This window comes from Centropristis striata, chromosome 13 (assembly GCF_030273125.1).
Source record: "Centropristis striata isolate RG_2023a ecotype Rhode Island chromosome 13, C.striata_1.0, whole genome shotgun sequence".
Lineage (NCBI taxonomy): Eukaryota > Metazoa > Chordata > Actinopteri > Perciformes > Serranidae > Centropristis > Centropristis striata.
This window is the reverse complement of record NC_081529.1, coordinates 22,854,769-22,867,798: the sequence shown is the minus strand read 5'-3', so window position 1 is coordinate 22,867,798 and position 13,030 is coordinate 22,854,769. Positions and strand designations below refer to the sequence as shown.

The 13,030-nt window shown below is 41.6% G+C and overlaps 1 protein-coding gene across 1 annotated transcript; it reads right to left on the bottom strand.

Annotated features, from left to right (window-relative positions):
• Nucleotides 1-4,229: 4,229 nt before the first annotated feature.
• On the bottom strand, nucleotides 4,230-12,781 carry si:dkey-225f5.4 (uncharacterized). The gene is made up of 9 exons (XM_059347352.1): nucleotides 12,642-12,781; nucleotides 12,071-12,176; nucleotides 11,399-11,522; nucleotides 10,098-10,255; nucleotides 9,154-9,296; nucleotides 8,910-9,084; nucleotides 8,700-8,839; nucleotides 8,404-8,566; nucleotides 4,230-4,392 (listed from the first exon to the last, which is right to left on the bottom strand). Exons 1-9 carry the CDS (start codon nucleotides 12,656-12,658, stop codon nucleotides 4,327-4,329), a joined length of 1,092 nt encoding a protein of 363 aa, XP_059203335.1. The 5' UTR covers nucleotides 12,659-12,781; the 3' UTR covers nucleotides 4,230-4,326.
• Nucleotides 12,782-13,030: the final 249 nt, after the last annotated feature.

Sequence of the window (13,030 nt, the reverse complement as noted above, 5' to 3'; positions counted from 1 at the left end):
CCAGAAGAAATAGTAAAGGTATTTGAGAAATATTACTACAATTTATACTCACAACCTTCTCATGTACGGGAAGAACAAATGATGGAGATTCTAGACAACTTGGATTTGCCAACAATAGGTACAAAGCAAAATGAAATATTTACTTCAGAGATTACAGCAGAAGAGATCCAAGAGGCAATTAATCGGTTAAAATCAGGGAAGTCACCAGGAGCTGATGGATTGGGAGCTTTCTTTTATAAAACATTCAAGGGAGAGTTAATCTCACTACTTCAGGGCTCATTTAATTATAGTCTGAGATCAGGCAAGATTCCTCCCTCATGGAAAGAAGCTATTATTTCTATTATTCCAAAGGAAGGTAAAGACAAAGAAAACTGCTGCAACTACAGGCCCATATCGCTTTTGAATGTAGATTATAAACTTTATACCTCAATTATAGCTAAGAGATTAGAGATATTTATGCAGGATTTGATTGATGAGGACCAGACTGGTTTTATTAAAGAGAGACAAACACAAGATAACATAAGAAGGAGTTTACATATTATAGAAAACATACAGAGGAAGGGGGAAAGTGCAGTTTTGGTGAGCATAGATGCGGAAAAGGCTTTTGACAGTGTGAATTGGGGGTTTCTGTATAAGGTATTAGAAAAATTTGGTTTTGATGAAGAATCTGTAAATTGTATTAAGTCGTTATGTCAGAAACCTACAGCAAAGATTAAAATCAATGGTAGTTTGACAAAAAGTTTCAATCTGGAAAGGGGGACAAGACAGGGGTGCAGCCTCTCTCCAAGTCTGTTCGCATTATTTATTGAACCATTAGCCCAAATGATTAGGCAGGAGGAAGAAATGAAAGGAGTGAAAATAGGAAGGGAGGAACATAAGATAGGATTATTCGCGGATGATATATTGATTTTTTTAACACAACCCAACGAAAGCTTCCCTAAACTCATTGGGCTTATAGAAAATTATGGAAGATATTCAGGTTACAAAATTAATGTCACTAAAACGCAGATCGTGTCAATGAATTACTACCCAACCAAAGAGATAAAGTGACTAAAGTTATATGACGCGAATTACACCAAAATAAATCAAGAAATTCGGAGAGACTTGGAGAGATGGTCTGCTATTATTTTAGACTTCAGCTCAAGGATAGAGATAATTAAGATAAATGTTTTACCAAAACTTTTATACTTGTTTCAGTCTCTGCCCGTAACGATTCCACCAAAGCAGTTTACTGAGTGGGACAGGTGGATATCAAGGTTTATATGGGGAGGGAAGAAACCTAGGACGAGGTACAAAACTCTGCAGCTCCCTAAAGATAAGGGAGGACTGGCTTTGCCAAACCTCGAGGAGTATTTCTATGCTGCACAAATCAGACCCTTGATATACTGGTGTAATAATGAATATTTTTCAAGATGGAAAAGTATAGAAGTAGAACAGGGAGATTTTGAAGTAAGAAATTTGATAGCACATAAAGGCCTACTGGGAAAAATAGGTAACCAATTGGATTTAATAACCAAAACTACAATCGAAATTTGGAATACCGTTGTTGAAAGGTACAAACTGGAAAAAGAGATAAAAAATTTGAGTTGGTTTGCATTTGACGATAGGTTTATACCTGGGATAAATGACAAAGGGTTTAAGCAATGGGTAAGAAAAGGGATTACAGCGATATGTACAATGGTTGAACGGGGTAAGCTGCAGAGTTTTGAGAAGTTGAGGGATAGATTTGGATTAGATGAACATGAACGATATCGCTACCTGCAAATAAAAGATTATTATGAGAAAGAGATAAAAACAGATACTGATAATGAAGTTGTTGAGGTATTTAGGAAAGCTTATGAAGGTAAAAAATGCAGAGTAATTTCAGTCCTTTATAAAAGTTTGATGTCATGTAGAAAGTCTTCCTCCCTTTATATCAAAGAAAAATGGGAAAAGGAATTAAAAGAACAAATAACAGAGGAAGAGTGGTTCAATATTTGTAAATTGCAGTGCACGTCCACTAGCTCGAGGATCTGGAGAGAATTCAACTGGAAGAATGTGGCCCGATTTTTTATAACTCCAAAGATTAGGAAAGGGATGGTATCTATTCAGCAGCCATGTTGGAGAGCATGCGGCCACATAGATGCGGACCACACACATATATTCTGGTCCTGCCAAAAGTTAGAAGGATATTGGGATAAAATATGGAGGGGGTTACAAAAAATAATAGGATATGAGATACCAAAAACATGTAAGATACTCTATTTGGGGAATTTAACACATGATATAATACAAAAAGAGGACGAGTATCTTGTTAAAGTACTGCTGTCAGCCAGTAAAAAATCAATTACCAGAATGTGGTACAAGGTAGATCCTCCGACCGAGGAGCAATGGATGTGCACTGTAGAAGAGATTCTTGTAATGGAGAAAATCACTCATAAAATGAGACTACAAGAGTCACAATTTGAGGATAAATGTGAAAAATGGACTGATTACAGAAGATGAGAAGAGGACGCCACCATTGTCACTGAACAATAAGGACATTGATATAAGAATGAGTGTATGACCATGTATGTATGATGTGCCCTGACACTGTAATTGTTGAAAGGAAAAAATGAATAAAAAATAAGTTACAAAAAAAAAAAAAGGGAGAACTTAAACAACACAATGTAACTCCAAGTCAATCACACTTCTGTGAAATCAAACTGTCGACTTAAGAAGCAACACTGATTGACAATCAATTTCACATGCTGTTGTGCAAATGGAATAGACAACAAGTGGAAATTATAGGCAATTAGCAAGACACCCCCAATAAAGGAGTGGTTCTGCAGGTGGTGACCACAGACCACTTCTCAGTTCCTATGCTTTCTGGCTGATGTTTTGGTCACTTTTGAATGCTGGCGGTGCTTTCACTCTAGTGGTAGCATGAGACGGAGTCTACAACCCACACAAGTGGCTCAGGTAGTGCAGCGAACTGTGGCAAGAAGGTTTGCTGTGTCCGTCAGTGTAGTGTCCAGAGCATGGAGGCGCTACCAGGAGACAGGCCAGTACATCAGGAGACGTGGAGGAGGCTGTAGGGCAACAACCCAGCAGCAGGACTGCTACTTCCACCTTTGTGCAAGGAGGAACAGGAGGAGCACTGCCAGAGCCCTGCAAAATGACCTCCAGCAGGCCACAAATGTGCATGTGTCTGCTCAAACTGTCAGAAACAGACTCCATGAGGGTGGTATGAGGGCCCCGACGTCCACAGGTGGGGGTTGTGCTTACAGCCCAATGTGCAGGACATTTGGCATTTGCCAGAGAACACCAAGATTGGCAAATTTGCCACTGTCGCCCTGTGCTCTCCACAGATGGAAGCAGGTTCACACTGAGCACATAGGACAGACGTGACAGAGTCTGGAGACGCCGTGGAGAACGTTCTGCTGCCTGCAACATCCTCCAGCATGACCGGTTTGGCAGTGGGTCAGTAATGGTGTGGGGTGGCATGTCTTTGGGGGGCCGCACAGCCCTCCATGTGCTCGCCAGACGTAGCCTGACTGCCATTAGGTACCAAGATGAGATCCTCAGACCCATTGTGAGACCATATGCTATTGCGGTTGGCCCTGGGTTCCTCCTAATGCATGACAATGCCAGACCTCATGTGGCTGGAGTGTGTCAGCAGTTTGAAGGCATTGACGCTATGGACTGGCCCGCCCGTTCCCCAGACCTGAATCCAACTGAGCACATCTGGGACATCATGTCTCGCTCCATCCACCAACGCCACGTTGCACCACAGACTGTCCAGGAGTTGGCAGATGCTTTAGTCCAGGTCTGGGAGGAGATCCCTCAGGAGACCATCACCACCTCATCAGGAGCATGCCCAAGCGTTGTAGGGAGGTCATACAGGCACGTGGAGGCCACACACACTACTGAGCCTCATTTTGACTTGTTTTAAGGACATTACATCAAAGTTGGATCAGCCTGTAGTGTTTTTCTACTTTAATTTTGAGTGTGACTCCAAATCCAGACCTCCATGGGTTAATAAATTTGATCCCCATTGATAATTTTTGTGTGATTTTGTTGTCAGCACATTCAACTTTGTAAAGAACAAAGTATTTAATAAGAATATTTAATTCATTCAGATCTAGGATGTGTTGTTTTTAGTGTTCCCTGGTTTTTTTTTGAGCAGTGTATCAAGTCACATTGTGAACACGCTGTCACACATTTGATATAAAAAACGCACATTTTTCAGTTTTTGCTTGTTGAATTTTTTTTTATTTTGCAGGATTATTTTACAGAAACAGAGAACATAAAACATGGAAACTTAATAATTCACAGAGAGAGACGGACAACCGGACGAAGACAGAGTCAGAGGAGAGGACAGCTGCAGAGAAACACCAACCAGTCCCTCAGACTGAGGACACCCCCACCAGGCTGAGAGAGACAGGAGACAGCGAGACAGGGAGAGAGAAAATATTAGTTCACTTTTATAAAATGATGGAATTAAATAATAATAGTAATGAAATAATAACAATAATATAATTTATTATTATATAAATAATAATAATAATAATGATAACTAGAAAATTTCCTCTGGGGAAATTCTGAAAGGGAAACAGGGGCTACTGCCGGTGTGTGTACACTATAATGAGATTCTTCAGAGATTTCAAACAATTAATACTAGTAATGTTATGATACTATATTATATACAAGGAGCACACCTACAACAAGCATTCCTTTTCAAGTATTTATTTATACAGCAACCTATGCCCTTTAACCTCAAAATGTGTGTGTGTGTGTGTGTGTGTGTGTGTGTGTGTGTGTGAAGTATGTGTATCTGGAGGAGTGTGCAAGCTTACGCGCACATGTGTGTGTGACTAAAATCACATAAAGTTACCTCTGTGTGTGTGTGAAGCATGTGTATCTGGAGGAATGTGTGTGCGTGCGTGTATCTGTAACTGTAATCACATCAAAGGATCAAAGGCAATCAGAGCAAAGATCAAAGGCAATCAGAGCAGAGCAATCAACAGAATTAACAGCCACCTGAATGTCCTGAACAGTGACAGCAGCCAGAGGTGGACAGACTGGAATTTCTGGCCTTGAACAGAAAGCATTTTTGGCAAAACCATAATACCTATCATTTATCCGACTTCACTTTGAGCATCCTGAGTTCTTCCTAAGCAGCTACATGTGTTTTTTTGTGAAGAAAAAAATAAGAAATAGCTTTGTAAGAGCAATCTGAAAAACTGTTAAATATGCTTTTCTCCAGAAATCTTCCTATGGGAGCCAATGGGGCTGTTGGAGCGTGTTGGTGGCACATCTGTGCGTCCTACGCCCAAGACAAATTTTCCTACGTTTGTATGTATAAATTATTTCTGTAGAGTGGTATCTGCGGCCTCGAGCGCAGTTTCCAAATTTGTTTTTTGACAAATTTTTCTCTTCCTCTACGTTATGATGTCATCCACTGTAGCCTCTCTCCATTACGGAGCCCCCCAGGGGACACGGGGGAAAAAAAAAGATGGGTGAAAAAAAAAAAAAAAAATGATGGGTGAAAAAAAAAAGACGGACTTTTGCGAGATCCCGAGTTACTTTTGCGAGATCCCGAGATAGTTTTGCGAGATCCCGAGTTAGTTTTGCGAGATCCCGAGATACTTTTGCGAGATCCCGAGTTACTTTTGCGAGATCCCGAGTTACTTTTGCGAGATCCCGAGATAGTTTTGCGAGATCCCGAGTTAGTTTTGCGAGATCCCGAGATACTTTTGCGAGATCCCGAGTTACTTTTGCGAGATCCCGAGATAGTTTTGCGAGATCCCGAGTTAGTTTTGCGAGATCCCGAGATACTGACGAAAGAAGAGGAGCAATGGAGGAGCGATATTCGCCTATTTTCCGGCCTTCTAACTGGAATAGCGTCACGAAAACCGCACCAATTTCCCCCAGGATGGTTTTATTTTGTACAGAAAACTAAGACTGACATTTCACAGGCTTGATCAACTCCCCAAAATCAGCGAGTCTGGCGAAAGATTAAAGTAACCGGGCCGAATATATGTCCTAGTGCCCAACGGCAGCCAGAGTGCTTAGGGACCGTCGCAAAAGTGCAACGTCTTTCTTTTCTATTTTTAATAACTCACTGGAAATTCATCTAATAAACACCAAACGACTTCTGATGTGTTCATGAACTCACTGTGGACTTCCCACACCCTTTATTTTCAATACACACCTTTTCAATTCCTTTTATTCAGTGTGTACAATATTTAAGCCTTTTATTTTGTAATAGCTCTCTTGTTTTTATAGATAGCCTTTCAACACCAAACCACTTCTGATGTGTTCATGAATTCATTGTGGATTCCCCACATCCTTTATTGTCGTAAAACAAACACTTTAAATTTCAGATATCATTCCTTCCAGTGTGTCACCAATCATAAGACATCTGTAAGACAATGAATAAAAATGTAATTTACGTATTTAATTACTGTGCAGCCCAATTTATATATGACTATGTTCAACAAAAGACAAAGACTGCTCTTAGTATTTTAACTCCTCACTATTGCTTGCTATAGTTGTTCTCGATTTTCTGTTTTGGAAAGCATCACGAGCTGATGGTCAAGTACAGATGCATACTTGTGGCTGTAGTAATCATATTTTTGTTTATTCACTTTGCTTTAACAGCTTGCAATTAATGCTAAACTACCTGAAAGGTTGTATGTGTCATGCTTGAATGACAATTTGCATGCTTGACCTGAATTAACAGCAGCAATTTTGAAGAAAAAGAACAGTGAAGTCAAAATAAAAAATGAGAAATGTAAAGAAATGAATGATGTCTAAGAATCTTGTAAGGGTTTTAAAGGAAAGCAAGAAGCTGTGGAAGCTTCATAGTGAGTTCATGAACACATCAGAAGTGTTTTGAAGTCGATATGTAGAAAAACAAGTGAGTTATTAAAAAATAAAAGCCTTAAGTATGAATAGAATATACACGCTTATTGCTCCTTATATCTAAACAACTTGTAAAGGTTTTGCTTGAAACTAAAGGGTTGTGACTGATTCAAACAGCTATCAAATAAGAAAGGCCTTATATATGAAAGAACTATACACACATATTACTTGTGCCTTTAAAAAAGGGGGTTTATTGAAAATAAAGGGTTGTGGGAAATCCACAATGAGTTCATGAACACATCAGAAGTGGTTTAGTGTTGATATCTATAAAATCAATTGAGCTATTACAAAATAAAAGCCTAAGATGTGAAATAATTATATATACTGATTACTTATGCCTTTTAAAAAAATTGAAAGAGTTTTTAATGACAATAAAGGGTTGTGGGAAATCCACAATGAGTTCATGAACACATCAGAAGTGGTTTGGTGTTGATAGGCTATCTATAAAAACAAGAGAGCTATTACAAAATAAAAGGCTTAAATATTGTACACACTGAATAAAAGGAATTGAAAAGGTGTGTATTGAAAATAAAGGGTGTGGGAAGTCCACAGTGAGTTCATGAACACATCAGAAGTCGTTTGGTGTTTATTAGATGAATTTCCAGTGAGTTATTAAAAATAGAAAAGAAAGACGTTGCACTTTTGCAACGGTCCCTAAGCACTCTGGCTGCCGTTGGGCACTAGGACGTATATTCGGCCCGGTTACTTTAATCTTTCGCCAGACTCGCTGATTTTGGGGAGTTGATCAAGCCTGTGAAATGTCAGTCTTAGTTTTCTGTACAAAATAAAACCATCCTGGGGGAAATTGGTGCGGTTTTCGTGACGCTATTCCAGTTAGAAGGCCGGAAAATAGGCGAATATCGCTCCTCCATTGCTCCTCTTCTTTCGTCAGTATCTCGGGATCTCGCAAAACTAAGTCGGGATCTCGCAAAACTATCTCGGGATCTCGCAAAAGTAACTCGGGATCTCGCAAAAGTATCTCGGGATCTCGCAAAACTAACTCGGGATCTCGCAAAACTATCTCGGGATCTCGCAAAAGTAACTCGGGATCTCGCAAAAGTCCGTCCTTTTTTTTTTTTTTTTTTTCACCCATCTTTTTTTTTCCCCCGTGTCCCCTGGGGGGCTCCGTACTCCATAGGGTAACATTGGGGGGGATTTTTTTGTCGTGTTTTTACCAAAGAATTTGAAAACCGTTTGCCAAAACCCTTAGAAAAGTCATAGTAAACTTGTCATGGCCGAGCTGATCGATTTGGTACCTTTTTAGTGTATGTGCAACCAAAACTCTGGAAGTAGTCGACTGAAAAAAAAAACCCACCAAAGAAACGGAAAAAGAATAAGCCCGGTGAATAACATATAGTGTGCTTTCTCAAGCACACTCAATAATAATAATAATAATGACAATGATAATAATAATAATAATAATAATAATAATAATAATAACTACAATATTAAAGTTTATTGTGACTAGAAACCTCTTGGTCCAAGTGTGAACAGATAAACTGCTGAAGACATTACCTGGATTCCAGACGTGTCCTCGGCCCGTCCGTCCCTCAGGACAGACAGCAGACGGGCTCGTCCTCGGCTCGGGTACCCGTCCTCCACTGCCAGCTGAACCACCAGCACCGCAGACTTTAGGTAGACCAGGACCCGCTGGGCTGGACGCCAGTCTATAGCGAAACTAAACACAGGCACTGTTAGCCTAGCTTAGCACAAAGACTGGAAGCCGAGGGAAACTTAGCCTAGTTTAGCAGAAAGACTGTAAGCAGAGGGAACTGTTAGTTTAGCTTAACACAAAGACACCTGTGTCTCACCTGGATCTGAGCCCCTGGATCTCCGACAGCAGGTCGAACTGACCGATGTAACACTGCATCACCTCCAGCAGGGCGGCGCTCAGCTCCGCCCGCCGGCCCACCAAGCCGTCCTCCAGCAGACCAGCCGCAACGTGATTGGCCTGCACAGAGACACGCTGTCACTTGAAGAAGAGCTGACCAATCAGAGAACGGCTGTAGATGTTAACGTACTTGCAGTCTGAAGCGGTCGTCACGGCTCCAGGTGACGGACAGTGTCAGAGGCTCCAGCTCATTGGACGACAGGCTGGAGGGGCGTGGCCTGAGCTCCACACACAGCTCTGATGGGCTGATGGACAGCAGGTTGACCTGCATGGCGTTCTGCACCGCGGACATGTTCACCTGCAGCCTGACAGGTGACAACAGTTAGTGACCAATCAGAGCGGCCGAGAGGAGACAATGTGACCTGATAACTCACTCGTCTCTGAGCCGCCGCCAGCTGGTCAGCTGACCGAGTGCCGCCTCTGACTCCGCCCTCAGATGGGTCAGCTGATCATCGCAGCGCCACAATGCATTCTGGGCCTTGAGCAGAGACTCTGACAGCTGTTCACATTGCTGCTTCTGAAGGAGGCAAGGAGACAAGGAGAGGAGCAGACAAGGAGAGAAGAGGAGGGGAGGAGGACAGAAGGTGACAAGGAGAGGAGGCATAGAGAGGAGGAGAGGAGACAAGGAGTCAAGGAGAGGAAAGGGGGAGTCAAGGAGAGGAGAAAAGGAAAGCAGAGGGGACACAAGGAGAGGAGACAAAGAGAGGAGAGGAGGAGACATGGAGAGGAGAGGGTGACACAAGGAGAGGAGACAAGGAGAGGAGACAAGGAGAGGAGGAGACAAGGCGGAGGAAAGAAGAGGAGACAAGGAGAGAAGGAGAGGAGGAACGGACACAAGAAGCAGAGGAGAGGAGACAAGGAGGGGGAGGAGGAGACAAGGATAGAAAGAGAAGAGACAAGGACAGGAGATAATGAGACAAGGAGAGGGGGAGATAAGGAGGAGACAAGGAGAGGAGAGGAGAGGAGGAGAGGAGAAAAGGAGAGGAGAGGGGGAGACAAGGAGACAAAGAGAGGAGAGGGATGACAAGGAGAGGAGAAAAGGAGACAAGGAGAGGGGACAAGGAGAAGAGGTGACAAGGAGAGGAGACAAAGAGAGGGAACAAGGAGAAGAGGTGACAAGGAGAGGAGACAGAGAGGAGGAGACAAGGAGAGGAGATGAGGACATGAAAAGGAAACAAGCAAAGGAAATGAGGAAATGTTGAGAGGAATCAAAGAAATTAAAGTGTGTGTGTGTGTGTGTGTGTGTGTGTGTGTGTGTGTGTGTGTGTGTGTCTCTGTCTGTCTCTGTCTGTGTGTGTCTCTGTCTGTGAGTGTGTACCTTGCACTGCAGCTGTTGGATCAGCTGTGTGAGTGTGTGTCTCCTGTTGTGTATCTGTGTGTGTCTGTCCTGTAGAGACCTCAGAAGCGTCTCCGTCTCCTCCACTCCCGACCTGCTCAACACCTTCAGAGCCTTCCACCTGGCTCGAGCCCCGCCCCCTGACACACACACACACACACACACACACACACACACACACGTTATTAAAACACACATTACACACACTCTGTAACACACTGAACATGTCATCGATAAAAAGTAAAACATGACAATTTCCTGTGTGTGTACTGATTGTACTGTGTGTGTACTATATGTACTGTGTGTACTGTGTGCAGTGTGTACAGTGTGTGTACTGTATGTGTGTGTACTGTGTGTGTACTGTGTGTACAGTGTGTGTACAGTGTTAGAAATAATCTGTTATTCTGTCTCTGTTGTCTGTCTCTGTTAACGTACGTTTCTGTCTATGCATGCGTAATTCACTGTCTGTGTGTCTGCCCTCTCTGTGCATGCAAGATGCTTTGATACAATGATCATGTGCTAATATTGTTTTTAAACTATGATTAAACCAAATAAATGTACTGCATCTGCTTAAATTTAGAGTAATATTCTATAATCATAAAAAGATATATTTTATGTTTTAAGATTAAGATGGGGAAATTCAACCTCTGCATTTAACCCATCCTTTTTTTACACACAAGTGAACACACCATGCAAGGAGCAGTGGGCAGGACATTACTGCGCCCGGGAAGCTGTGCAGGGGGGTTATGTGCCTTGCTCAAGGGCACTTCAGTCCTTGACCTGTCAGTACCAGGATTCAAACTGGCGACTCTCCAGTTACAAGCCCGATTCCACATATTATCTCTGCAAGTCAAATCAAGGCAGTTTTTTGTTTTGAAGTTTGTTCCAGCTCAGGGTCACAGATATGGTGTGCTGAGCAGAAAAGATAACTGTCTTCTCTGCTTGGTGACATGACGTATCCACATATTGAATAAACTGACAAATCAACGGATTGGAGGAAGGAGGCACTTCTGGAGAGTCACTTCTCGACGTATTGTAATAAAATGAAGCAAAACTGAGAACTCGGACGTCTCCTGCTCATCCTTTCCCCATCAAATGATCAGCGCAGAGAAATAGGTGAGGATTTTGTGTTGGAGTCAGATCATTTAATTTTAAAGGTTTCCTCAATGTGTGTACTGGGTGTGTACTGGTTGTGTACTGTGTGTACCTGGTTGTGTACTTTGTGTACCTGGTTGTGTACTGTGTGTGTATCTGGTTGCGTACTGAATGTGTACTGTGTGTACCTGGTTGTGGAGGCAAAGGTTGTGTCATCAGTTGCTGGGCAGACTCCAGACCCTCCAGCAGTGACATCATGGAGTCCAGAACAAACAGCTGACGTCCCAGAACCTTCTGGACCCGCCGGCTGTCCTGCACAGTCAGTCACTGTTAGTTCTTCTTCTTCTTTGCTTATTTCAGGGATATATTTGTATTTTTTTGGTCTTGACACGACTGAAAGCCTACTGACAGCAGTGCAGTAAAGTGCATTTTGACATTCGTTCAGTTATTTTACACTGTAAAAATTGAGTGCACTTTTGTTATCTGAAATCTTTAGTCACTTTACAGATTCAGATTATGAAAGCTAAACATAATCAATAAATTACACATTATTAAACATTCAACTACCCAATTAAATTCACTATCATTTGTTTTTTAAATGTTTTTATTATTAATTTAGGGATGGACAATTTTAAATATGTTTCACTGTCTCTTAATGCACTGATTGGAGCTAAGGAGACAGGGTGACAAGGAGAAGAGACAAGTTGACAAGGAGAAGAGACAAGGAAAAAAGGAGAAGAGACAATGTGACAAGGTGAGGAGACAAATAAATGAAAAAAGAAAGGAAACAAGGAGAAGGGGCAAGGGAACAAGGAGAGGAGACAGTAATTGTTGTTATAAATATCTAAAGGTAAACAGACCGTCAGGTGGAGAATTGTCCCGGCTGCTTCAGCTCCGTCTCCACAGTCCCCCAGGTCCTCGAGGTCCCCGAGGTCCAGGAGGTCTGGATCACAGCGCTGCAGGACCCTGACACACACACACACACACATATATATATAAATCTATGATATAAATACATTAATATTAAAACATATTAACTAAAATATATCAGATAGAAAAGAAATACTGCACAGCAAATACTGCAGTGTGTATTAGTACTATGACTGCAGTGTGTATTAGTACTCTGTGTATTAGTACTCCAAAGGTATTAATACTCAGTGTGTATTAGTACCTGTGTTTCAGTAATCTGTGTATTAGTACTGTGTTTCAGTACTCTGACTGCAGTAACGGATCACCTGTTAGCCATTAGCTTTAGCTAGGCTAGCCGTTAGTTTAGTAAACAGTCTTCGTGTTTCCATCCACTACTAACAAACATTAAACCGTACAGGACATGAAAACGTTCAGAAATTCTTCAGACACTTTATTCGAGCCGCAGTGAAACGTTACATGTGAACAAAAAGCGTTAAATGTGAGTTTATTGTCGGTACTTACGCTCGGACTTCAGACATTTCTGTTTTCAAATCTCCGCGGCACAGCCAGTGATCTGTTTGGTCGGTTCACGGTGACGCTATCCGGGAGTTGCGCCAATCAGTGATGAGCTGATTCAGAAAATCTTTATTGACAATAACATAGATAAATAAACATTTCAGCAAAGATAACTGGAGAAATAAGCATTGGTAAAGATAGATTTTAAAAGCTTAGATTTAAAAAAAATGTCTAATCAATTTAAATGTATCATGTTTTATATTAAATCTCCTGACAGTAACTAAAGCTGTCTGAGGAAAATATAAAATTACAGAAAATGTAGAAATAGATGAGAAATAGAGAAAAAGTAGAATACAAGTACCTCAACATCGTACTAGAGTATAGTACTTGAGTAA